The sequence below is a fragment of the Mustela nivalis genome, assembly GCF_964662115.1.
Source record: "Mustela nivalis genome assembly, chromosome: 17".
NCBI lineage: Eukaryota > Metazoa > Chordata > Mammalia > Carnivora > Mustelidae > Mustela > Mustela nivalis.
Window position 1 is genome coordinate 40,765,649 of NC_139036.1, and position 27,770 is coordinate 40,793,418.

At 38.1% G+C, this 27,770-nt stretch overlaps 1 protein-coding gene across 1 annotated transcript in view; it reads right to left on the bottom strand.

Annotated features, from left to right (window-relative positions):
* Nucleotides 1–27,770, bottom strand: part of IKZF3 (IKAROS family zinc finger 3) — a gene marked incomplete at its 5' end in the record, with an annotated part of 92,035 nt that overhangs the window by 40,608 nt on the left and 23,657 nt on the right. Inside the window, 2 exon segments of the mRNA XM_082704930.1 lie at nucleotides 24,105–24,206; nucleotides 26,556–26,609. Of these exon segments, the coding sequence (XP_082561056.1) occupies nucleotides 24,105–24,206; nucleotides 26,556–26,609 (156 nt within the window).

Genomic DNA, 27,770 nt, shown 5'->3' on the forward strand with positions numbered 1-27,770 from the left:
TCAGTTGGCCTAACTTTACTCTTCAGATATGTGGTTGGGTGAACTCTTCATCTACAGTTGTGAGGACTGAAGAACATGATGTGTGGAAGTTCCTTCTAAACTATGAAACAGTATATAAATGTAGTGACTTTTTCATTTCTGTCCATTGTAACTATGAACTCTTCCTATTGATCATGTAACCTATATATTATATTATTTTATATTTGTATTTCTGAGAAATAACAGCAATCCATTAGAAAATAATGAATGAAAATCTAAAAAAGATGCAGTTTTAGATGCTGCCCAAACTTACTAGAGATAGATTAAGGTATTTACGTGGTAGACGCTTCATTTATAAACCCAGAGGAAAAATATTATTTTTCTTTTATAATTCCTTTGTATAGAATATTCTATTTTTGACAGAGTTCAATCAAAAAATTTAAAGCACATTAAAATATGCTACTTAGAAAAACTAAAAAATTATCACCCAAATACAGTTAAATTGGCTAAAAACATTCTGATTGTCACAACATCCACCTCAGGATCATATGTTAGGGAAGGAATGAAAATGTCTCCATATCTACAACATAACTTCCTGGTATGCATAGTATGTGTTGTGTTACATGACAGTTAATTTATTCCCCACATAGATTAGGAGTATCTTCAAACCATGGGCCAGGTTTTGATAATATTTTGTGTCCCCAGAATCTTTCAGAGGACTGGCTTATAATAGATGTTAAATGAATGAATGAATGAATGAACTCTTTGATCAGCCTGAATCAATTTAAGAAGAAGGCGGCCAGGCAGGGAAGAAGGAATAGGGCACTTTTCTGTACCATTCTCTAATTTGTCTACAACATTCTGAGGCTGATACATAGTATGCAGAATTTCTCCTCATGATACATAAGAAAAAGACACAAGCCCCATAGTGATAACCAGTCCTCTAGCTTACATCTTTGCCCATGGTGGTCAGCTTTTATCTCCACTATTCCCTGCTTTGGAATAGGATGCCATCCTTTGGAATAGGTTGACCAGTTCCTGCTTCTTGAACCTCTTCCCTCAGATCTATTCCTGCTTGATTCATTTCTACCTTACTTATTTCCTCTGTCTACTCCTCTTTTTCTTTCTATTAAGTGTCAATGTGTCAATGGTCTCCTCAGGTCTGTTTCTTCAACCTTTTGTTTTCTCACTTTACATATTCTCCTGATCCAACGTTCTGTGGCTGATGACTCCAACATCTATATTTCCAGCCTAGTCTTCCCTGTTCAGTCCAACAGATATTTCCAATCACTTCTTGGATTTCTTACACTTGTTCCACACTCAACGAGTTGCAACCTAGCTCATTATTTCTCTCCCTTTGACTTCTCTTCTAAATCTGCTCTTTCTGATAGTCCCTGTTTTCCCCCTCTACATAGTGGTTGCATGATATCAATGTCTGTATATTATTCCACTCACACCCTTAACATATAGTAGCACTGAGCCAGGCACACAATTTAGCAATTGCTTACCAAATGAACAGAAGGAAGGCAGGAAAGAGGGCAAGAAGGAAGGAAGGGGTGAATGATTATCCTGTTCTTTGCTTCAAATATAAAATTAAGGTTGGAGACTTTTTTAAAAAATTGCACATATTGCAATTTTGCCCAAGGCTAGCGTATTAGGCCACAGCAACAACAAATTGTATTTCTAACTTAAGGTATGCCAACCTGACCTGAAGGGCATAAAGGATTCTTGAAAGAGAGGAAAATTAATATTAGGATCAATAATGAAAAGATTCTTGCTCTTTTTAACATTAAATCAATTAAAACAGAATACATAAAAAAATAATATAAAATTTACTATTTGCTACATATTAATACTCTTCCTCCTCTATGCTTCCTCCATTCTCTTCTCTCTGGCTAAGAAACATGGAAGAACTCAGCACTGATTTGTCCTAGGTGAATGTATAACACTAAAAGCCCATTAGGGAATAAGCTATCTTGTCACTGGAACAGGCTTGTCCCTGGGGGTAAAGTATAACAACTGCTTAACAGCTGCCCAGTAACACACTTCAAGGCTGCAAGCAAAGATGCATCCTTGCTCCACTAGAAACAGTGGAGGGAATATTGTCTGGAAGACTATAACTAGAAGGAATCTAACCAGTAAACTGGAGTATAAGTTTTTCTTCATTTCAAAAGGCAACTTCCAATGATCACGAATAGAGGGGTTTGTACTAACGGTATTCAAATAGCACCAGAATGGGTACTGATAATTACAAGGAAAAGACAGTATAGTATTTCACTCTTATTTTGCCCACTGAAAATGGATTTGAAAAAAAAATTTTTTAAGTTCTGATGAAAGAGCACAGGCTTTGGAGTAAGATGACATCTAGGTTCGAGTTGTACTCTGCCTGTATGATCTCAGCAAGTCACTTGATTTCTGTGAATTTTCTCACTTGTGCAATGATGATATTATCTACCCTTAACAGGGTTGTTACTGTAATTACATTAGGCAAAATAATGTACAGAAATATAGCATAGTAGCTGACACATATTATCTTCATGACTTTGAATTAGGCAAAGATTTCTTAGTATGATATCAAAAACATGAATCATAAATGAAAACATCTTATAATTCAATAGTAAGTCAAATAATCCAATTAAAAACGTGAAAAATATTTGAATTGACATTTTACCATAGAAATTATACAAATGAGCAATCGGCAAATGAAATTATGTTCAACATCATTAGTAACTAGAGAAATGCAAATTAAAACCACAATGAAATGCCACTTCACACCCACTGGAATGGCTATCATCAAAAAGACAGACAACAATGAGTGTTGGTAAGGAGGTGGAGAAAATGGAACTGTAATCTGCTGCTGGTGGGGGTGTAAAATGATATAGTCATTTGGAAAAAAATTTGGCTGATAGCCTTCTGAAAATGTTTCTAACAATCCCTGACTCCTAGTATTCGTATCCTTGTACAATCTCTGCTCCTTGAATGTGGTTTGGACCTGGATGATTTGCTTCTAATTAAAAGACCATGGTGGGGCACCTGGGTGGCTCAGTCAGTTAAGCATCTGCTTTCAGCTCTGGTCATGATGCCAGAGTCCTAGGATCAAGCCCCCTATTGTGCTTCCTGCTTCCTCTCCCTCTGCCTGCTGCTCCCAACTTGTGCTCTCTCTCCTTTTCTCTGTGCCAAATAAATAAATAAATAAAATCTTAAAAAAAAAAAAAAAAGAACATGGTCAAAGTGATGGGAAATCACTCCTGCTGTTAGATTATAACTGTGACTTCCATTTTGTTCTCACTCTTTCCCTGGTGCTTCTCGTGTGCTTCTCTGACAAAGTACGCTAGGGAATCCACATGGCAAAGAAGTGAAGGCTGTCCTGGCCAACCTACAGTGAGGAAATGAAGTCTATTCCAATAACTGTCAAGGAACTGAATCCTGACAATGACATGAGTGAGTTTGGAATTTTATCCTTCCCTAGTCAAACCTTCAGATAAGACCACAGTCTGGGTCAATACCTTGACTGCAGCTTCATAAGAAGCTGAGGACCCAAACAAATCATGCCTGTATTCCTGAGATAATCAATTTGTATTGTTTTAAACTGCTAAGGTTTGTTATATAGCAATCAATAACAATATAGATGTTTCTTATAAAATTAGACATAAATTTATCATACAACCCAGCAGTTTGACTTCTAGGTATCTACCCTAAAGAAATGAAAACTTATGTCCACACAAAGACTTGTACACAAATATTCATGGCAGGATCATAAGAGCCAAGAAAATGGAAATAGAAGGCCCACTATTTCACAAATTAATAAACAAAATGTATTTTATCAATACAGTAGGATACTGTTCAGAAATAAAGAGAAACGAAGTACTGAAACATGTAACAACATGGACAAAGTTAAAAAAAAGAAATATGCTATGCAAGTGAAAGAAGCCATAAGCAAAAGATTATATACTATATCATTCCTTTTGGGGTGCCTGGGTGGCTCAGTAGGTTAAGCCTCTGCCTTCAGCTCTGGTCATGATCCCAGGGTCCTGGGATCAAGTCCCATCAGGCTCTCTGCTCAGTGGGAAGCCTGCTTCTCCCTCTCTTCCTGCCTGCCTCTCTACCTACTTCTGCCTACTTGTGATTTCTCTCTCTATCAAATAAATTAAAATATATATATATATAAATATATAATATGTAAATATATAAATATATAGTATAGAAATAAATAAATATTTAAAAAAACAAAACAAACAACAAAAAAAACCCCTGTATCATTCCTTTTTTTTTTTTTTTTTTTTTAAAGATTTTATTTATTTATTTGACAGAGAGAAATTACAAGTACACTGAGAGGCAGGCAGAGAGAGAGAGAGAAGGAAGCAGGCTCCCTGCTGAGCAGAAAGCCCGATGCGGGACTCGATCCCAGGACCCTGAGATCATGACCTGAGCCGAAGGCAGCGGCTTAACCCACTGAGCCACCCAGGCGCCCCTGTATCATTCCTTTTATACAAGATGTCCAGCAATTGTAAATCTATAGAGACAGAAGTCAGATTAGAGGTTGCCTGGGGCTGGGAGTAAGAATGGGGATTCACAGCAGACTAGAGATTTTTTTTGGATGATAGAAATGTTCCAAAACAGTGCTAGTTGCACAATTCTGTAAATTTACAAAAAATCCTTGACTTGAACACTTAAAGGTATGTGAATTAAAGCTGTTAAGGGAAAAAACTCAATAAGTATTAAAAACAAACAAACAAACAAAAAAAAAACGGGGCGCCTGGGTGGCTCAGAGGGTTAAGCCTCTGCCTTCAGCTCAGGTCATGATCTCAGGGTCCTGGGATCCAGCCCCGCATTGGTCTCTCTGCTCAGCAGGGAGCCTGCTCCACAGCCCCCCGCCACCTACCCCTCTGCCTACATGTGATTGTTCTCTCTGTCAAATAAATAAATAAAAATATTTTTTAAAAACCCAACAACTGATATTTAGCTACACTGATACTGACTCTGTCTTAAGAGGGTAGAGTTTAGTTACTCATTTACCAACTATTACAAGAAGCATTGTGACAAGTGTAGCTTTTGGTCTACTATTGAGCCTTTATGACAAATCCTCATGAGACTATCTTTAACCCCTTTTGTTCCCATGTAACTAAAATCATGTCCTTTTCACAGAAATTAATAAGTGTTGTGTTTTTTTTTTAAAGATTTTATTTATTTATTTGACAGAGATCACAAGTAGGCACAGAAGCAGGCAGAGAGAAAGGAGGACGCAGGCTCCCTGTGGAGCAGAGAGCCCGACGTGGGGCTCGATCCCAGGACCCTGGGATCATGACCCGAGCCGGAGGCAGAGGCTTTAACCCGCTGAGCCACCCAGGCGCCCCGCAATAAGTGTTGTGTTAAAAAACACAAGGTGCATCTGTTACTTGGCAGTAGGGAAGACTTCTAAACCAACTCGAAGAGTTGGCCTCACAGGACATTTCTCATACTTAACTATTTTATTATCAACTTCAGAGAACACCTAAGTAACTACTGATTTTGCTATTTTCCTAAGTTGTGCTAGAATCCATAAAGATCCTGATTTTCTAATTACATTTTTTCTTTATCATATTTTGTACTTTTATGTTTTCATGTCTCACTTTCTATTCTGTTAATAATTTAGTGCCTTACTAGGCTATGATTATTAATCAATGAGCACTATTCCTGACCTACAAGTCAGCAGTAGTATAAAATCATATGGGGAAGCTCTCTGAGGGTTTACTCAGTGATATGAGAGTTTAGTTCTCCCATGAGAAAAGAAAAAATAAAGAAAAATCTTTTTTATATCATCTCAGAGACGGAACTAGTACAACCTGAAGTATTAGACCCAGAAAATCAAGATGATTGTAAGGAACAGTTCATAACAAAATGCCAGGAATAGTCCTGGGCTCCAAGCAATTAAGGGACGTAATAAAGGGACAGTAAATTGTGTCTAAATTTTGGTGAATGAGAAGTATGGCCATAAGCTTAGACTGACTTAAGAGAAGCTAATAAAGAGCCTTTCCTGTTTTCTCTAGGGCTGCTATGAACTTCCTTAAGGGTAACAAAGGCATGACTAGGATTTCTGCTTCTATAGACGCAGGTGCAAGAAAGCCTGGTTCTAACAAATCTTGTCAATGTTTTTAATGCCACCAGACTGACTAATATAGTGAAATATCTACCACGATCCCATTTTTACTTATTCACTTGACATAATTAAATAATCTATTAAGGGTAAGGTCACAAATTATTTTTAATTATTAAACCATCGGTCTCCATATGTTACTGTTTAGACAGCATCACCCCCTGCAGAATAGAGTTTTCAAGACTGTCATTTCTACAGCCTCAAATCTAGATCCAATTGCAGTCAGTTAAAAAGCAGATTTCAACCACACAGCTGAATGAGAAAACATCTGGACCTAACCAGTCAGAATGAGAAAGGTCACATGTTAAATCCAGATAATCTTGTTTATTGGTGTTTGAAGGTTATACACCAAGGGCTGGATTACCAGGGTCCTCCTTTAGGCTTGGCTCTGACATCTTCACTCATCTGCTGTGTGTGTGACACTTTAAAATCCAAAGCTTTCAAACTACTGTGCTGTCAGTCACCTCCAAATATAAACTTCCTAATTCTAAGCCTGAATACTACATCAACCTATTATTAGACTGCTGAGTATTAGGCGCTAAATTAGATGCCATATAACAGAATCATCAGAGGTAAATGCTGTCTATCTATTCTTTAAAAAACTGTTTTCAGAATTTCCATCTGGAATTTTTCTATGGATGAAGCATCTGTAACTTTCTTTATCAAAATTAAGAAAAAGGCCTTTGATTTACCCAATAATAAAATCAAAAGTTTGCCCTACGATAGCTTTCAGGTTAGTGAGAAAGGAGGATTATGCCTATTTCATGATTTTTTATAATAAGTATATGTTATTTTATATACATACAGAGCCGATCCAAAATTCTTTATGTTGGAAGCTGTTCTATAGACCATTACATATGGAACTATTATAAAAACAACAAAGTCTAGAAGCTGTAAGACCTTATATACCTTGGTCAGAGCTTTTTAATCTTTTGAGTTATGGACTTCTATGAGAACTGTACTCTTGGCCTAGATAAAATACACACATGCCCATAAACACAAAATTTCATATAGTTTTGAGACATTTCCCAAACCTTGAGATTTCAGGTTGAGAATCTTTGTATTAGGCCTTTAAATAGGCTTAAATTGAAGGCTCCTCTGTGCTACACTGTCTATACTTTATATGACGGGGGTTGGTCTTCAAATTATTGGCTCAAGTACCCTAAAAAGAATTTTTGAAAAGTTATGTTTCTTCCTTATACACAGCAGACATTAAGTGGAAATCAAGTTGACATCTACAATTTTTCATCATAGTTTAAACATTTTCTAAACAAATACAAATTTTGTTTACTATAAATAATAATGATTTAAACTGTTAATGCACTCTTTGAAATGTTTCCAATGAAATATAAATATTAGTAATTTTATTTACTCCATCATAAATTTAAAAATATATAAATAAGTTTAAAAAAATCAGAAAAATTTCTCCCTGAACTTCTATATCCGTTTCACTTTCCCCATTGAACTTCATCCTTAGGTACTGTTCTTTAAAGATTTATTTATGAGAGACAGAGAGAGAGTGCATGCACACACACGCACATACGCCCCTTTGCACTTATGTGCATGCAACGGGGGGGAAACGAGATTCTCAAGCAGACTCCTTAAAGAGCACCAAGCCCTACATGGGGCTCCATCTCACAACCCTGAGACTATGACCTGAGCCGAAATCAAGAATTGGATGTTTAACTGATTGAGTCACCCAAGAGCCCCCTTACGTACTGTTCTTTCTTTCTTTTCTTTCTTTTTTTTTTTAATTTATTTGACAGACAGAGATCACAAGTAGGCAGAGAGGCAGGCAGAGAGAGGAGGAAGCAGGCTCCCTGCAGAGCAGAGACCCCCAATGTGGGGCTCGATCCCAGGACCCTGGGATCATGACCTGAGCTGAAAGCAGAGGCTTTAACCCACTGAGCCACCCAGGCACCCCACATACTGTTCTTTTATTTTTATTTATTTATTTTTAAAAGATGTTATTTATTTATTTATTTGACAGACAGAGATGACAAGCAGGCAGAGAGGAGGGAAGCAGGCTCCCTGCTGAGCAGAGAGCCCAATGCGGGGCTCCATCCCAGGACCCTGGGATCCTGACCCGAGCCGAAGGCAGAGGTTTTAACCCTCTTAGCCACCCAGGCGCCCCATATACTGTTCTTTTATGCCTGAATCTTTGTTGCTCATCCTATCATACTTTTCTACAGCAACAACAATATATGTATGTATAAATAAAAATATTTGTTAATATGAAGTGCTAGGGGTAGAAAAATTTCTTCTGGATTGAGTTATTATAATTATTAGCATATAATTGATTAAAACCATATAGGTATGTTACAAATATTTATGAATAATTATTAAATATAAAAAGTAAAATTTGTTTGGGAATGTATCTTTTTTTTTTTTAAAAGATTTTATTTATTTATCAGAGAGAGAGGGAGAGAGCGAGCACAGGCAGACAGAATGGCAGACAGAGGCAGAGGGAGAAGCGGGTTCCCTGCTGAGCAAGGAGCCTGATGTGGGACTCGATCCCAGGACGCTGAGATCATGACCTGAGCCGAAGGCAGCTGCCCAACCAACTGAGCCACCCAGGCGTCCCGGGAATGTATCTTTTTAAGATTTTATTTTATTTATTTGAGAGACAGAGAGAGAAATGAGAGAGAGAGAGCATGAGAGGAGAGAAGTCAGAGGGAGAAGCAGACTCCCTGCTGAGCAGGGAGCCCAATGTGGGACTCGATCCTGGGACTCCAGCCAGTATCATGACCTGAGCCGAAGGCAGTTGCCCAACGAACTGAGCCACCCAGGCGCCCTGGCAATGTATCTTTTAATGAGATGGATGGAGGAGGAAGGATTTACAAAAGTTTGATTAAAGAAGTTATCTAATTGATCCTTTATGTGGCATCTTGGAAATATTTACACATTAGGGCAAAGAGTAAGGTTTGGGATAGGTGAATAATGTGTCCTTCTTTTATAAGAGGGATAATTGTGAAGGATAATGAGAAGGATCATTGTGAATGGGGAGATGGGGAAGAAGAACCTTAACTATAGCAGTCTTACAAGGCAGATCAGATTTAGGAAAAAGAACATACTGAAGTTGAAACCCCTGGAAATTGATTCACTTAAAATTATCCACACCCACTCAATCTTTGAAAAGTCTTCCCATATCTCAGTTTGATGGCTAAAAGAGACCCAATGCCAAAATGTATTCACATGTGCTTCCTTACTCTGCTTAACTGACTGACAATTATTTAGTGAGCACTTAGAACAATGCAGGGGATGAATGGATAAATGGATGGCTGGATGGTAAGGCAGAAAGAAAAATGGGTAAATACTGAGTATTAACTATATACCCCAAATTCTGGCATAAAAGAATAGTACCACTGAAAAAGATTCTACCTTTGCCATGTTGTCAGCTCATTGGTAGACAAAGTACAGGAGCAAGTTAAAATTCTTATGTTATGGGATTCAGAAAGAAGTAACTGATTCATGATTACTTGGGACATTGTAAGTTTAAGGTATGGTCAGTTGTGTCTAGTCTAAACCTCACTGTTGTTGCTTTGTGCTTTTTGTAACCATATCTACCAAAAAACTCCTATTATTTCATTAACTTTACAGTAATGTGATCCTCATTCTTTAAAGATAAAATGTACTTTTCTCATCTCCAACACTGTTTTCCTTCACGCAATTTACCAAAGAAAAAAGAAAAAGGTCCCCTCTGACAAATTATGAAAAATGATGAGCTAGGGAGGCAGAACAGGATTTCATTCAGTCCTCAGTCTGGTGGTGTGCTAGCAAGTGCTCAAAAACCAACTCAGAGTTGGGGGAAGGGCTTATTTGTAGCATTTGCTGATGTCAGTGGTATAAATACCATGGCTGAATTCAAACTACCAACGTGAAGCCAGCCAGCTGACAAAATTCCTGAAAGTTTAATAAGCGATTATGAGCTGACTCAGGCACACCACTGGGATTCCTCACTTATTCCTCAGCAGGGTGCCTTCGTGTGATTACCAAATTGCACTAGAGTACATAATGGCCCAGGTCACCATGCCCAGTGCCAAACTTAGTTTGAGAAGCTGAACTTGCAAGGCAAGATGAGATGCTATGAGAATTATCAGGCACACATGGGTGTTCCATGCACACAGCTAAATAACTGGACCGGAATTTACATTTTATTTTGCACCTTGTTTCTACTCCAAGGAGGTACAAACACTATTGCTCCACAGTTTAAAAAAAAAAACAAAAAAATACAAAAGAAAGGGATAAAGAGTCTTCAAGGACCCACTAAGGACAGTGAGCAGATCCATTTTTCTGTCAACCATTACAATTACCCATTCCTCCTTTGCAGATGCCAAATATTTTCCTATTAAGTTCCTTTTAGTTCACTGTGCTACACAGCTTGGTTTAAAAAAGAAAAAAAAAAGAATCCAGAGATGTTTTTTGTTAAAAAATTCACGGAGGTGTTCTGTCACCAAAAGAACATACCCGTTTGACACAGTAGAAACGGTAAAGCCTCTGCCCATTGTGAGCACTTACAGAAATCCCCTGTGAGTGAACTTCTGCAGCAAAGCACTGCTGATTTTGTAAGATAACCCCTGCATCCCATGAGCGACAGGTCTTGATCTGGGCTTGAGAGATGTAATATTTTGATAAAAAACGGTACTTCCTTTTGAAGCATATATTTGCGTGTGCTGAGCAGTACCACTGGAACCTCAGTGAGCGCCTCGGCGAGGCTCACTTGGTCTCTCCCAGCTCGCTCCAGCCATAGACCCCTCCTTCACACATCTAAATGTAGCAGTAATTAGCATCCATAAACCACAAATGTGGCTTGGGTTTTCTGCCTCCCCCTTTCAGAAGCATCAAAGTAGTTTTTATTTCTCATGAGCGCAAAAATGTTGTACACCTCTGAAGAGACAGACTTTGACATGGAAAGCTACTGAAGACAGGAGCTGTATCTCCTGAGGTGGGAAGAATTTCTTTTCAGCAGACTTTCTAATTAAATTTTTTATCTTTGATCTAAGGTATCACAATAGAAAATAACTGTACAAATAATTAAAAAGCAATCTATTTCATCTATTTTATTTCAGGCATATTTGATAGTTGTAAAGATGAGAGAGAGAAAAAGTATAGTCTGTTGAAGTGTCTCCCCAAAATTCATGTTTGCCAGGAAATTGAGAATGACTTTTGTAGATGTTATTAGGTAAGATGAGATCACACTGGATTAGGGTGGGCCCTTAATCCAATGACTGCTCTCTGTATAAGAAAAGAAGAAGGCCCCTGAAGGAGATGGAGGTTGGAGTCACACTGCCACAAGTCAAGAACACCAGGGGTTGCTGGGAGCCAGCAGAAGCTAGACAGAAGCAAGGCAGGATCTTCCTAGAGCCCTTAGAAGGAGCATGGTCATGCTGACATCCTGATTTGAGACTTCTGACCTCTAGCCCTGAAGTCCAGTGGCTTATATTTTATTGTATTCCTTGGGGAACATGGGGCCCATACAAGCAATAGGGATATTCTTTCTTACAGTATGTTATAAATATTTCTTTAACTTCTGCTTTTGACCTTATGGTATCTCAATGACATTTTAGGTCCAACACAAAGGTCCCAATGTCCTTTATATTCAGTGAAGTGCCTATGGTACCCCTGCACTCATCAAATTGCTAAACAAAACCAAAAGACTTGGAGATCCTTGGTTATTTCCGACTGTTCAAGATTAGTCTGATGAGGGTTGTGGTTGGTCACTGAAAAGAGAAATAATAATAGTTCATAGGAGTCAATGGCCAGGCTTAAAAAAGAACTCCGAACCTCTTCATTTCTTGTGTTTTTAATCCACTTTGATTACATTACTTTATAGGGTAGGTATTTTTACAAAGATATAAATGTGGGCTATTAGGGCTCTTTTTTTCAAAAAGCTTATAATGTAATGGGGTGAAAGTTTGTCATGCACAGTTTCAAACACAGTATAATTAGGTGCTTAAGCAAGTACTAATTAAACACACTCCAAAAACTCAGCCCTAAGACTACACTTGAGGGAGCTGAGATAGTACAAGGAGGTCTCATGGAAGAAATAAACTTGAATTGATGTAAATATCTCCAGTGTATTAGTCTATTAGATTTAAATTTTCAAGAAGAAACAATGAACCAACTAAAACCAACTAAGAGGTAACACATTTAATCCATAGATCATTTTATTTGTGACCAATTAATTTACATAAGGAGCTAATCTATGTATAAGATAAACAAAGCTGTTAGTGATATATATTTTTTCTCTTTACAAAATAATAGCGTTAGACTCCCCATTGATGTTCTTTTGAAATATTTACATGATCATTGTTCCTTCAAGGAGCAAAAACATTCTTAACTCATCACACAATAAATGTTACATCAGGCCAAGAGTCAGCAAACTATGATCTAAAGGACAAATCTGACTCACTGCCTGCTTTTGTACATAAAGTTACTGGTATACATATGGCCATGCACACTCATTTATATATCTTCTATGCTGTTTTACAATACAATAGCAGAATTGAGATGCTGCAACAGAGATCATTTGGTCACAAAGCCCAAGATATTTGCCATCTGGCCCATTACAGAAAAAAATTGCCAACTCCTGCACTAAGCTCATAGGAATATATAGTTTTAAAAAAAATCATCTCTGGGTCGTGAGTTGGAGCCCCACATTAGGCCTGGGGATTACTTAACACAACAAAAACTCTAAAAAACGGTCAATATCCGGATGATAGGAAACAAGTGAATTTATGTTAAATGTTAATATCTTTTAGAAGTTTTTTTTTTTTTTTTCTGAATATTTTTTGTTTCTCACTCAATACTTCTAGCTGGGTAAACACTTTTTCCCCCTAAAAAAATTTAGTTTTCTTTCCATAAGAGAAAAATAAAGTGAGCACTTTTAATCTTCTATAAATAATTTTCTAAAAGCTGGAAACTTAGAAAGATACAGATGACATTTCATTTTCTTTAACATATAAATCAGACATGATTACAGTATTCTGAGTTTAAAACATTCTAGGACAGATCTTAATTTCTAAAACTTTTTGGAGAACTTAAAAAAATGCTTTCATTAAACTTAAATAGAATAGGATCCTCTAAAGCATGCTTTTAGATAGCTAAATTTCCTTTAAAGGTATAATTCTAATTATCTTTTCTTTTCTTTTTTTTTAAAAGATTTTATTTATTAATTTGACAGAGAGAAATCACAAGTAGATGGAGAGGCAGCCAGAGAGAGAGAGAGAGGGAAGCAGGTTCTCTGCTGAGCAGAGAGCCCGATGTGAGACTCGATCCCAGGACTCTGAGACCACAACCGGGGCCAAAGGCAGCGGCTCAACCCACTGAGCCACCCAGGCGACCCTCTAATTATCTTTTCTTAAAAGATTTTTATGTATTTGAGAGAGAGAGAGAATGAGCAGTACGGAGGGTCCAAGGAGGGAGAGAGAAAGAGAGAGAAAAGCAGACTCTCTGCTGAGCAGGAAGCCCAATGAAGGGCCTGATCCCAGGATCTGGAAATCATGACCTGAGCTGCTTAACCGACTGAGCCACCCCTAAGTCTAATTATCTTTGAAAGTATAATCCTAATTAGTTTTAATGTTTCCCTATGCTGAATGTAACAGTAGTACTTTATTATGCAGCACACATAACTTCTTCCAGGCAATGCTACTTTCCTTTTTTTTTTTTTTAAAGATTTTATTTATTTATTTGAAAAAGATCACAAGTAGGCAGAGAGGCAGGCAGAGAGAGAGAGAGGAGGAAGCGGGCTCCATGCTGAGCAGAGAGTCCGATGTGGGGCTCCATCCCAGGACCCTGGGATCATGACCTGAACCGAAAGGCAGAGGCTTTAACCCACTGAGCCACCCAGGCGCCCGCTACTTTCCTTTTATTAAAAAAAATATTTATTTGAGAGAGAGTGAGAGCGAGAGCATGAGAAGGAGGAGGATCAGAGGGAGAAGCACACTCCTCACTGAGCAGGGAGCCTGACTGGATCCCAGGATTCCAGGATCATGACCTGAGCTGAAAGCCGTTGCTTAACCAACTGAGTCATCCAGGTGCCCCAATGCTACTTTTCAGTTCTATTATTTTACAGTTTAGCATGTATAACTTATATCTACTGATAATATTTTATGTTTTTAAAAAGTAGAGTCCTGGTAACAATCTTTCCAAAGGTATATGACTCAGATTAAGTGCCAACATTAATAGTAATCAGTTTGGAGCTTAATTGTGAAATAAAGGATTAATCTTTTAAAGCTAAAGTCAGCCTGTTCGTTTCTTTCTTTCTTTCTTTCTTTCTTTTTTTTTTTTAAGATTTATTTAATTTAGAGAGAGAATGTAAGGGGGGGGGGAGGGAAAGGGAGAGAATCTCAAGTGGACTCCCAACTGACCACAGAGCTGGAGCCCAACTTGGGGCCTGATCTTGCAACCCTGAGATAATGACCTGAGCAGAAATCAAGAGTCGGATGCTTAACGAACTGAGCCCTTCAAGTGTCCCTCATTTCTTTTTAAATCAGGGTTAGTGGAAAAAGCCATTTCCTCTGTTTTTCCCAAATTATTTAGAATGACTGATTATATCTTCTAGTCTCTACCAAGAAATGTTACAACACTCTTAGATCCCTAACAACTGGGAAAAATACACTGATACTCCATTCATCAACTGACATAGAATTGGAGGTAAGGAGATTGAAATGACATTGGAAGCTATAACAGTCAAAGATGATCCAAAACGAGTGGACCACAGAAGCTGAATGTCTCTTTTTTCTCCTTGGATGTACTCCTGGAACAGGGTCAAAATGCAGAGGCCTGGAATCTATTGTATGGATTCCTATGGAAGTGCTATATCACATGGGTTTTTACAATATATCTTTAAAATTCCTACTATTAAATGGAGTTGTTTGGGTTTTTTTGTTGTTATTGTTTATATTTGAGTATTTATTTATTTTAAAGATTTTATTTATTGATTTGAGAAAGAGAAAGAGTGTACAAGCCGGGGCAGAGGGTGTGGGGCAGAGGCAGAAGGAGAGAACGAAGCAGACTCCCCACCAAGCAGGAAACCCAATGTGGGACTTAATTCCAGGACCCTGGGATCATGATCTGAGCCGAAGTAGCTGCTCAACCAACTGAGCCACCCAGGCATCCCAATATATTCATTTGAGTATTTAATCTGGTGCTTACTTCAGAAGCAAGTATACTAAAATTGGAATGATTGAGTATTTAATTTTCTGTGTTTTTTTTCTGACCACCTGAAAACATAAAATGCATAGGCTACTTCTGAATCCAGAGTGACTTCTAACATAATTATAAATTTCCAGACCAAAGGTCCAAACATAAACTTAATGGCATCACCTATCAAAATTCAGAAACCCTAACTCAGAAAAATACAAGCCAAAGGCAGGGTTATCACTTGCTTCATTATGAGTATGACTCCATGGATAGCATCTTCAAGAGGTTGCAGGGTGTAGTTGGTAGAACATTGTATGCCTTTCCTCAGCACAAATGACCACATCCTGTGCCAGGCAGCATTTTTCATCTCTGTGGTTAAGAACTGGTACAAATGAATGTATAGCTAGGCAGAGCTGGAATGTTAGTTGAAGCTGTGATTTGAATCTCAGAAGTTTTAGACATAGAACTATATTTCTTGGTCCCTTAAGAATCTAAAACAAAAGAAAAATATCTTGAGAAGGCCAAGTACTATTCTAAGTGTTGTAAATACTAGCAGTGAAAAAGCCCAAGACCTTGGCTCATAAAAGATAGAGAAAGACAATAAAGAAATAAATAAAATTCCAAAATTATCCATGGTAAGTGCCACGCAGAGAATTAAAATAGGGAATGTGTTAAAATAGTGACTGGGCTGTCAGGGAAAATCTTTTGAAAAAATTGACATCTAAGATGAGATCTTAGTGACATTCATAAAGTAATAGTGATCAGATTTATCAACATAAATATTAGCATAAAATGTGTGCAATGTTAATATAAATATAGTGCTCAGAATTCACAAAAAAACCTAAAAGTATTCCATAGTGCTGATAAAGACTATCTTTGGGTCGTAGGGAGAGAGGTAAGTTTTTCTTTTTTCATTCTATGAACTTTCTAAAAGGTGGTAAAATTTTAAGCCATACTTAGTCTTTGTCCCCTGTTCCTGACAGAGTTCCTAAAACCCTTGGAATTTCCCAAGGTTTAAGAGTGTCTTTTGTTATTCATAACAAGCTCCATTCAATCACACCTGAGTTTATGCTAATGAACATAGGGTGGGGCTTCTAGATAACCTCAGGATGGGAAGATCACTGGGAAGACAAAGTGACTAAGGGTTAAGGGTTTCAGCTCCAACCACCAACCTCTGGGAGGGGGAACAGGGACTGGAGATTGAGCTCTATGAAAACTCTTGAACAACTCATTGAACAACTTCAGAGAGTTTCTGGATTGGTGAACACATCAAGAGGATGGAGGGTTGTGTACCCAGAGAGGGCATGGAGCTCTCATGAAGTTGTATCCTTTATAATAAACTAGTAATAGTAAGAAAAATGCTTTCCTAGATTCTGTGAGTCATCCTAGCAACTTATCAAACCTGGGGTGGATGGTGGTGGAAAACCCTGCATATGTAGCCAAGCAGGACAGAAGTGCTGGTAATGTGGAGACCTGGTAGCTTCAACTGGTGTCTAAAGTGAGGGCCGTCTGGGGCACCTGGGTGGCTCAGTTGGTTGAGTGTCTGCCTTTGGCTCAGGCTGTGGTCCCAAGGTCCTGGGATTGAGCCCCCATCAGTCTCCCGGCTTAGTGGGGAGTCTGCTTGTTCCTCTCCCTCTGCCCTCCCCTTTCCCCTGCCTATGCTTTCTTCCTCTCTCTCTCTCTCTCAAATAAATTAAATTTTAAAAATAAAATAAAGTGAGGTCACTGAGCCCTTCAACTGTGGGTTCTATGCTAACTCTAGGAGTTATTATTACGAGAATTGAATTGAATTTTTGGATGCCCATTTGGTGTATGGAGAAATTATTGGTGTTGGAAAATAAATCCCAGAATTGGTGTCAGGGGTGGGATTTGTTAAAACAATCTGGGCTCATGGAAACATGTGGTTTGGGAAGAGAAAAGAAGAGCAAGGAAGGAGGAACCTCTGATTCCTGGCCACATGGTCACCCATGTTATGGAAAAGCAGCTGTGTTATGATCAGTGACTAAAGGTAAAATTACCAAGGGTTTTCAGAGATGGATCTCCTTCCTGTGGAGCTGGCTCACTGGCTGCATAAGGAAACGCAAACTAACAGGAAAAAAGTTAAATTGGTTACTGTTATCTGAATTAACTAAAATGAAATGAAAAAAGAGTGTTAGATCAAACCTTGATGTTGGACCAAGCTCAGACTTCAGTCACTTTAAGCTTCAGATACTAAGCTCAAAGCTGCCCCAAAAGGTAAAATTTTGAGGGAACAATAGAGAGTACCTCTAAGGCCTCTGGTCACCAAAAAGATAGTTCACACAGTTGGAGGGCAAAATCGAGGGGATATAGTGTTGAAAGGGCTGGGCTGTCTCATTTTGTGAATCAGTATCATTAGCTCCTGAAGAACCATTACTAAAATGGACAGTAAGAGTGACTAATTTAGGGACGCCTGGGTGGCTCAGTGAGTTAAAGCCTCTGCCTTCAGCTCAGGGTTCTGGGATTGAGCCCTGCATGGGGCTCTCTGCTCAGCAGGGAGCCTGCTTACTCCTCTCTCTCTCTGTCTGCTTCTCTGCCTACTTGTGATCTCTGTCTGTCAAATAAATAAATAAAATCTTTTAAAAAAAGAGTGACTAATTTAGGGGAAGTGTATTTGGTTTTGATTCTATAGAGAAGAAAAGCATGTTTGGGTTGATATCCAACCCACAGCACACTATGGAATAATCAGATGGCTGTATGTGATCCAGACGCTCAGCAGCCTTGTAGATTAGATGAAAGCCACTGTTAGAGTCAGTTTTTTACTCTGAGAAGAGGACTATCTGACTCCCTCTATAAATGCCAGTGGAACATCCAGATGAAACAGCTGATAAACTTTGTATGTAAGCCATATGGGACTGGCTTTACGATAACAGAGATATTAATTCATTAAATATGCCTGTTCCCAAGGTCATGATAAATGCTGTGCTTTAAGGGGGTGTTATAAGAATGTGCATATTGGATATGGTATGGTAAAATTAGTAAAGCCATAGGAGGAGATGAGGACAAAGATTGGAAGGAAGAAGTTTATTATATTCACAGGACCCATAGAGGGGTAGTGCCCTCACAAGCCTGGAAAGCACCAATGTCAGTCAGGAGGCAGAAAAGAGCAGTTAAGGATATCCTAGGCCAGAGTTTTTACTGGAGTTTCTGAGAAAAGGCAAGGCAGGCAGAGTAAACAGTTTAGGATTGGCTGCTTTGAATAATCCTGGAAGACTTTGGGACACAGAATGGTCTTTAGTTACCTGATATACTTGGCTGTGGGATGATTTTGGGCAGGGAAATATTAGCTTGGTATATGAGAAATAGGTAAGGAGATAGTTGGGAGGTACAGGCTCTGGACTGATTGGTTTGTATATGAAAAGCATGATCCTGGTTAACCCTTCTGCCATCTGTAAGAATTGGCTACCCCTGGGAAAAGCAGTCTTTTCCCCAGTCTATAAAAGCCTCAAATATCAAAGCGTACAAAAATAAGACAATACAATTAATAAAACTGGTCCTATGATGAATGGATTCCAAAGAGACAAACACAGAATCTAAGAAAACACAAAATAGGGAGCCCCTTTTGTATGGGTACCCCATGTAACCTTCCTACTCCAAAATCAAGCAACAGTAGAAGAAACCAGAGTGAATCTGCAGTCTTAGCTTCCCCTCTTGGGTTTTACAGAGGCTAATGAAAACATTAAGAAAGGCAGAAGGGAGAATCAAGGGACTTGTCCCAACAAGGTGGAAAATTGTAAATGGTTACTAAGAAATAAGAAGAATAAAGGAAAACATTGGTTAAGGTCAAAACAAAGAAAAAGAAAGAAAGGGGAGAGTCAAAGGACTCATTTCAGCAGAGTGAAAATCTTTAGACTTTTATTAAGAAACAGGATAAAGGAAACAGACATTGAAGGGTTTGAAACAAAGATCTTAAGACAACACTGTGCAAGATTGGGTGGACCAGACTTCTTCCATTAAAGTGCCCAAACAACTCCACTCTATTCATTCCAGTGTAGAGGAACTTACAAAGCCAAAAGACAAAGATTACAAACAGAAATCTGATCTGAAATTAGCTAAGGCAATAGGCAGATTAATCTTTGTTATGACAAAGGGGACAGGGCTCAGCCTCTCACTAGGGATGAAAAGCCTTCTGCACATGAAAGGGTAAAATGGTCAGGGGGTGGAGAAGAAAATTTTCTGGGACTCCCTGACATGGCAACCTCATCCACTGTGGTATCAAAACTTGTTAGTGGGGTGCCTGGGTGGCTCAGTTGGTTGAACGACTGCCTTCGGCTCAGGTCATGATCCTGGAGTCCCAGGATCGAGTCCCGCCTTGGGCTCCCAACTCCATGGGGAGTCTGCTTCTCCCTCTAACCCTCTCCTCGCTCATGCCCTCTCTCACCGTCTCTCTCTCAAAAAAAAAAAAAAAAAAAAAAAAAAATTTAAAAACAAAACAAAACAAAAAAACTTGTTAGTGAAGCCCATCAGGAATATTCACTTTGAGAGAATATAGAAATGTTTAAGGGTTGATAGGATTAAGGTGGAAGCTTAGATGGAAATAGGAATGTTTAAATAGGCTCTATGTGAAGAAATTGTGTCTCCTTTACCTGAAAGTATTATGAGAATGGATATTTGTCTGACTGGGGAACATCTCCCTTACCTCATTTTATAAAACCAAAACCTGTTGATAGGTCACAGTTAGGAACGGAAGGGTTGAAGGATTAAGACAAAAGTCTGGAGGAAAGCTAGTATGTTTGAAGCGGCTGCATCTCTTACCTGAATGTCTTATGGCCGTGGATATTGTGTGTGACTAGGGAATTAACTGTTTCTATAAAACAGAAGGCATGTAAATCTGTCCTATTAATTCAAAATGCTAAATGGGGATGGATGAGATTGCCCAAGTCCACAGTGTAGATGAGAAGTAGCAGTGCTGGGTGGGGACAGAGTCTGTGTGGTAGCTCCATGTGGAGCATAAACTGGGGTTTATGGAAAAAGCCTGAAATTGCTTCCCAGCAGCTGTTAGGACTATGGGATGGAGAATTCCATTTGAAGGGCTATTAGCAGCCTGCTATTGGACATTAACTGAAACTTCCCCTATGACTGCAGTACAAAAACAGTCTTAACATCTGAAATACACATACTGTCTTAGGTGATGTCACAGAAATGCTCTAAGGCTTTTGGGAGAGCGATGTCCATAATAAGACAGAAATGGTTTATACAGGATTATGCTACCTGAGGCATGCAAGCAGGAGGTACTCACAAGCAGAGAATCTTTCCCCCAGGGACCGACTTCGGAACAATGTGAAGCTATATCATTACTTGGATGGTGCATGATAGACAGCTGTGACTGAACAACAAAGAGCTGCTTGGTTTATGGGTGGCAGTTCCAAGGTAAATGAAAAATGTCCTGTGTGGAAGACCACCACTCTGACTGAAGTTGGAAAAACAAATCAACTCAGTGGATGAATTCCGTGCTGTTTTCCTAGCAGTGATGGAGGAATAGAACAATGACAAAAGCCTCTGTCTACATTTTGGGTTTTACCTGAGCCATGGGTGAGGGCCAGTGGCCTGGCCATAGGGATAGGCAGAAGGAAAACTGATCTTTTAAAGGGATGCCCTTTGAAAGCATGACCATACAGAAATTTGAGGGGTACATTAAAGTAGGACATGTTGATGCCCATCAGAAGAATTCCCTTCCAGGCTTGGAAGGTCATTAGAACCAAGTAGATATCACATTGTACTTATTTGAAGTGACTACCTGGGTTCATAAAAGGAGGAGACATTTGGGGACCACGGCAATACAGAGGGCTGAATCTGGACATATTCCCTTTGCACTCAAAATGCCAACAAGAGAGACAGAGGCAGCCTATGTCTATGGGAAAGGGTCCTCAGAGGGAAGGCCCCTCCCACTAGCAAGTAAATTATACTGAACCAATGCCAATAACCATGGTAGAGGGCTACAAATGGGTTTTAGACATTGATTCTGGACTGTGCATTGCTTACCTGGTGGTAGATGCAAATGGTCAGAGTATTAACAAAAAAATGGATTGGAAGATACTGTACCAATTTGGACCACCAAATCACATTTCTTTAAGACAAGAAATACACTTTACAGCCTATAATATTAAATGACAGGCAGAGAGATATTGTCCTCAGAAGAATAGTTTCATAGAGAATTGGAATAGGCAGCTGAAACGTTTAAAACAGGGAAACTTGTAGTCATGAAAGGCTTGTATATGTCTTTAAGAATGTGTGCTCACACTCAACATGAGCAGGGCTAAGGGGGTATCCTCACTGATGGATGCCTGTTTTTCTGGTGGATCTGGGGCAGAGGGTTGGGGGAGGGCACTAATGTGACTATGCAATTTCTTTCCATGGGGGGAATATATTGGTATGATTATAATTCTTCCCAAGGGGAGAGGACACTGGTTTGATGACCATACTTTTTCTTTCACCCAACTTTTTTTTCTTCATCACCTCAACTTTCTCTTTCCTACTTGTTGGAGTAGTCATGGGATACGGCTGCAACAAGTGCTGGAAACAAAATGATTCTCAGGCAAGAAACCATAACTACAGTTTTAAATCTTTATGTTGGAATAGCTAAAGGCCTGATAGGGCAGGTTATACCTTCAATCCATTTGCCCAAACTGAAGATAACAGTGAAACCAGCTCTGCTGCTAGTGGTGTAAAGATTCAGCAGGTTTTGTACCTGAGTACCTCTACCCTGTAGGAACAAGAATGGATTGAGGGGGAGGCACTTGCTAGACTAGTATTGCTGCCTGCAATCTAGACCAGCACAGCCATTAAACCTAAAGTTCCTTCCAAACATGGAAAGGTTCAGGTAGAAATTAAGACGGAATAGTAGCTGAGGGTAAAGAAATGAATCAAAATGAATGAAATGAATCAAAATGAAATGAATCAAAGGGTAATGAAGGAAATCCAGTATTACATTAAAATTTTAAGAGAGGCTCAGAGTAAGATGATAATGTATATTGTCTCTCAGTTCAATTATACCAAATGCTGAAAAGGGGAAGCTATATATTGCAGAGACCAGTCCTGTTTTTGGAACCTGACAAAATCAAATGGAAGCCTGCAAATCTAAGTGGCCTCACCCTGGGAGACATTTTCATATGATACGATGATGGGCTGGAATAATTATTATTTTTTAAATTTTTTTATTTTTTATAAACATATATTTTTATCCCCAGGGGTACAGGTCTGTGAATCGCCAGGTTGGGCTGGAATAATTATTAATGACTGAATGTGACTGTAGTAATGTGTCAGTTCCTTGACTTTATTTATTTTTAAAAGATTTTATCTATCTATCTATCTATCTATCCTATCTATCTATCTATCTAACCTATCCATTCATCCATCTATTCATTTATTTAAAGCCCACGGACAGGGGGAATGGGCAGAGGAAGAAGGAGAGAGAGAATCTCAAGCAGCCTCTGTACGGAGCATAGAGCCAGACACAGGGCTTGACAGGGGCTCAATCCCATGACTTTGAGATCATGATCCTGATAATGTGACCTGATAACCCACTGAGCCAGCCAGGCACTCTACCAGTACCTTGACTTTTACAATCCTTTTGCTGTAAAAGATTCATGGTCAAAGACCAGTAGGTAGCTTATGGTAAAATACAAAAATATATTTGGTCTTTGTCCTAGGTTCCTGGCACAGGAGTTCCCCAAACCCTTGGAATTTCCTGAGTGAGAGGAGTATCTTTTGTTATTTATAACAATCTCCTTTTGATCTCATCTGAGTTTATGCTAATGAGATGACTTCGGGTAAGGACCTTAGATAACTTTAGGACAGGATGGTCACCAGAAAGACAAAGTGATGGGGTGAGATGGACTGAAGACGGAGCTTTATAAAAATTCTTGAACAATAAGTTTCAGAGAGTTTCTGGGTTGGTGAACACACCAACACGATGGGAGGATGGTGTGCCCAGAGAGGGTGTGGAAGCTCCATCCCCTCCTACTTCATACCTTGCCCTATGTATCTCTTCCATCTGAGTTTTATCCTTTGTAATAAACTAATAATAGTAAGTAAAGTGTTTTCCTAGATTCTAGCACCTTATTAAAATTGAAGGTAGTAGTTGTGAAAAACCCTGCATATGTAACCAAGCTGGACAGAAGTGCAGGTAATGTGGAGACCTGGTAGTTTCAACTGGTGTCTAAAGTGAGGGCAGTCTTGTGGGACTGAGCCCTTAACCTGTGGGTTCTGTGCTAACTCCAGGAGTTAGTAAGAGAATTGAATTGGATTGTTGGATGCCAGTTACTGTATGAAGAATTGGAGAACTGGTTGTTGGTGTTGGGAAATACCCCAAACTTTCTCTAATGAACATTCCTTATTTTTAAAATGGAAAAGAGTCAAATACACATTTTAAAAATGAAGTTGGTATACTTGAACTCTGAATAAGCACCTCAAATTCTCAAAGTTTGCTGATATCCTTTGGGAAATAATTAAATATTAATTTCTAAAAAATATTTTAAAATATCTCTAAAATATTTTTTAGAAATTAATATGAAAGTGAGACAGAGTGGGTGAGAAAGCACAAGCAGGGGGAATGGCAGAGGGAGTGGGAGAAGCAGACTCCCCATTAAGCAGGGAGCCCGATGTAGGGCTCCATCCCAGGACCCTGATATCATGACCTGAGCCAAAGGCAGACACTTAACCAACTGAGCCACCCAGGAGCCCCTAAATACTAAGCTTATAAAATGAAGAAAACTTAATTACTCCCAACTCAATCCATAAATCCAAGTTTTCCTTAGGAGATCCTGATTTCTTCTATATATTAAGCCTCAACCATATCTATAACTATTTTTAGTCCGTAACAATGACTCACCTCCTAGATCTTCATCTTCATTGGTTGGGCCTTCTGCACTGTCCACATTTTCTGTTTCATGTGATTTGGTTAAATCATAGTCATTCAAAATCACTGGGCCTTCTAGGAGATAAAAAGAATTTTAACTGTGTAGGCCAACTTTAAAGGATTTTTACAATATAAAATTTTTTATATGTAAAAATGTAATATTTTTATTAAGAAGAATCCCATTTTAGCATAATCTCTTAATGACCCAGTATCCCTTTCATATATACCCCAAGTGGAATATATGTGAAAACTCTTGAGGTTCAGAAATATGCCCAGGGTGCACCCGAGTTAAAATGCATTCACGTTCTTTCCTGGCAGAAATTCTCTCTCTTTTGGGATGTCTCACAATATTCAGTAGAACACTACTGCTATTTATGAACAAGAAGCATTTATGTAGTGTTGAGAAATACTGAGCTCAACAACACTGGCATAACCCAATTTGGGAAACATGTTTTCCTGAGAGAAAACCATAAGCAACAGTATATCAAAACTTATTTTCCTTTTCTGTTCACATTATAAAGGTGATTCTGAGGAAGATGTATTGACCCTCGTGCTCCTTTATTTCCTTGAACATTTACTAAATGCAGACAAGGCTGCAGATATGAGTAAGTCATAATTCCTGTCCTTAAGGAGCTTATAATTTACAGATGTAGATAAGACAAGATCATAACTATAATGCAAGACTCAGACAAGAGATAATACAGGTCTATAATGTAGACTCAGACAAAGGAGTAAGGGAAATATAACATATTACAGGAGTTCATAAGTGAAAGGGAACAGACATAATAAAAGCATGCTTAAACAAATAGCAAAGATATTAAAAATCAAGTTTAATAGAACTATATTTAAATATATTTGTATATTATATAAATACTGATAATATTAGATATTAGAAAAAAAGGAATATGTAGCTGGTATTACTTCATATTCAAACATGGTAGCTTAAAAAGATGTTATCAAAAGAAATAAACTAAAAATTCATTCACTTTCTATCAAACTCCTAATGTCCTCCCTAATGTTCAATGAAATATTTATTGAATAACAATTAAATACAACAAATAGTCAAAGATACTGAATCCTATGGCTTTTAAAGCTAGGTGAAGTAGTAGAAGTGACTAGAAACTTTGGGGTGGCATTCCTTTCACCTGCACCCTTGACTGAACACATGGAGCAGGACTTTTGCTGGAATCCAGTAGTAAAATGGAAACATATTTCATAAAATCCATGATGAAGAAGTGCTAAAAATATGGTTATCATGGACTCATGTTTTTATTTATAAACACATTAAATTGCTCATTTCTGCATGTTGTAATATATACTCTGTGAACTCTAAAACACTGTTCTAAATAGTAGCTCACTTTTCTCAAGCTCAAAATGACTAATATAAAGTGCACACCTGAACAACTAACATGAGGTACAGGTTCAATTAAAATATAAGATTATAATTGATAATATAATTGACAAAAAGATACTTGAGTGATAAATTTTGTAATATAGCATAAATTTTTATCCAAAGTGAGTTAATCAATCTAGAAAACATATAAGTTATTTTTAGGAAAATATTTTAAATGTTTATAGTTTGTTTTGGAGTAGGAGTCAGCAAACTATGGCTTGAGACCCAAATCTAGCCATGACTTGTTTTTGTATGGGCCCAGGAGGTAGGAATGGTTTTTATATTTTTAAAGGATTATTTTAAAAGTAATATGATAATTAACTCTCTTCTTGATTTATTTCACTCAGTATAATCTCCTCCAGTTATCACATGGTTTCACTTACTTGTGGAGCATAAGGAATAACATGCAGGACATTAGGAGAAAGAAAGGAAAAGTGAATTGGGGGAAATCAGAGGGGGAGATGAGCCATGAAATACTGTGGACTCTGAGAAAAAACCTGAGGATTTTGGAGGAAAGAGGTGTGGGGGGTTAGGTGAGCCTGGCAGTAGGTATTAAGGGGGCCACGCATTGCATGGAGCACTGGGGATGGTGCATAAACAATGAATCTTGGAACACTGAAAAAAAGGAATATGAAACAGAGATTATATATGGCCCACACAAAGTCTAAAAATGTACTAACTTTCCCTTTACACAAAAAGGTTTGCTGACCTCTATCTATAGTGAAAAGCACAAGTAGATAAAAACAGGAGCTACTACACCATTCAACAAAAACGGTCTTTATTTAAACCAGTCCATTAAAAAAAATTTTTAAGGAAAAAAAAACAACAGTGATCAACATTAAGTAGGGTGTAATTTGGCCCAATAATGCCAAAGGATTTATGTAATCTAAATGGATGAGTTATTTTTGTGTCAGAAAGAGACAACCAAATTTTTTCCAACATACTTCCATAGCATTTTTACTGTGATCAGAATATTCTTCTACTTTTGGTAATTTCAGTAAAGATATATTTCTAGAAAGACCTGATGTTACCTGTGGACACAGACTGTTCCTGAGTGCTTTTCAGTTCCACATTTGGTTTTGTATCTGAAAATAAAAAGGATTATAAATATTAGCTACTTAGAGTAAATTTTTTTCAGATTTGGAGCATTTAATAAGGATACCATTTTGGAAGTTTTAGCAGATTTCCTCTTCAGAGCAGGACTGTTCTTTCCTCCCTCTATCCTCCCTAAAAAGTACCTCAAGGAGAATAAAAGGAATTATCTATACAGTAATTGTATTTTAAAGAGATTAAGAGAAAAAATTTATTACTTTGTACTTAACATTTCTAGTACTTTTCCATTTTTTCCTGAAAACATGAGTTCCCATCTGATATCATGTTTCTTTGGTCAAAAGAGCTTCTATTAGCATTTCTAGTCATGGAACTATGTGAATGACAATTTTTCTTGGTTTTCATTTATTTGTAAATATCTTTATTTTGCCTTCAATTTTAAAGGTTTTTATTTATTTATTTGAGACAGAGAGAAAGAAAGACAGCAAGGGAGGAGTGGGGGGGAGTGACAAAGATGGAGGAAGAGGGACAAGCAGACTCCACACTGAGTGTGGGGTCCAACATGGGGCTTGATCTCGGGACTGTGAGATCATGATCTGAGCCAATATGAAGAGGTGGCTGCTCAACAGACTGAGCCACCCAGGCATTGCCGCCACCCCTTTTTAAAGATTTTTATTTAATTTCGCTTTTAATTTTAAAGGATATTTTTACTTGATACAGAATTCTGGGTTAACAGTTTTCTTCCAGCACTTCAAAGATGGCATTCTACTACTTCCTAGGCTCTATTGTTTCTGATGAGAAGTCAGTGATATTTGTATTATTTTTTTCCTATATATAATGTATTCTTTTTCTCTGAATGCTTCAATATTTTCTCTTTATTTTTGATTTTCAGCAGTTTGACTATGATATATCTAGGTGTGATTTTATTTGAATTTATCCCACTTAGGATCACTAAACTTCTGTGAAATTATGTTTTCCACTAAACTTAAGACATTTTCAGCCATTGTTTCTTCAAATACTTTTCCTCTTCCATCCTCTTGCTCCTTTCCTTCTAGGACTCCAACTGCATGTATGTTAGATTTTTTAATATTTTCCCACAATTCCCTGAGTATCGTTCTCCCCCCACCCCAGTGGCTTTTCTTTCCTCTGTGTTGTTCAGATTGAATACTTTCATTGATATGTCTTCAAGTGCACTT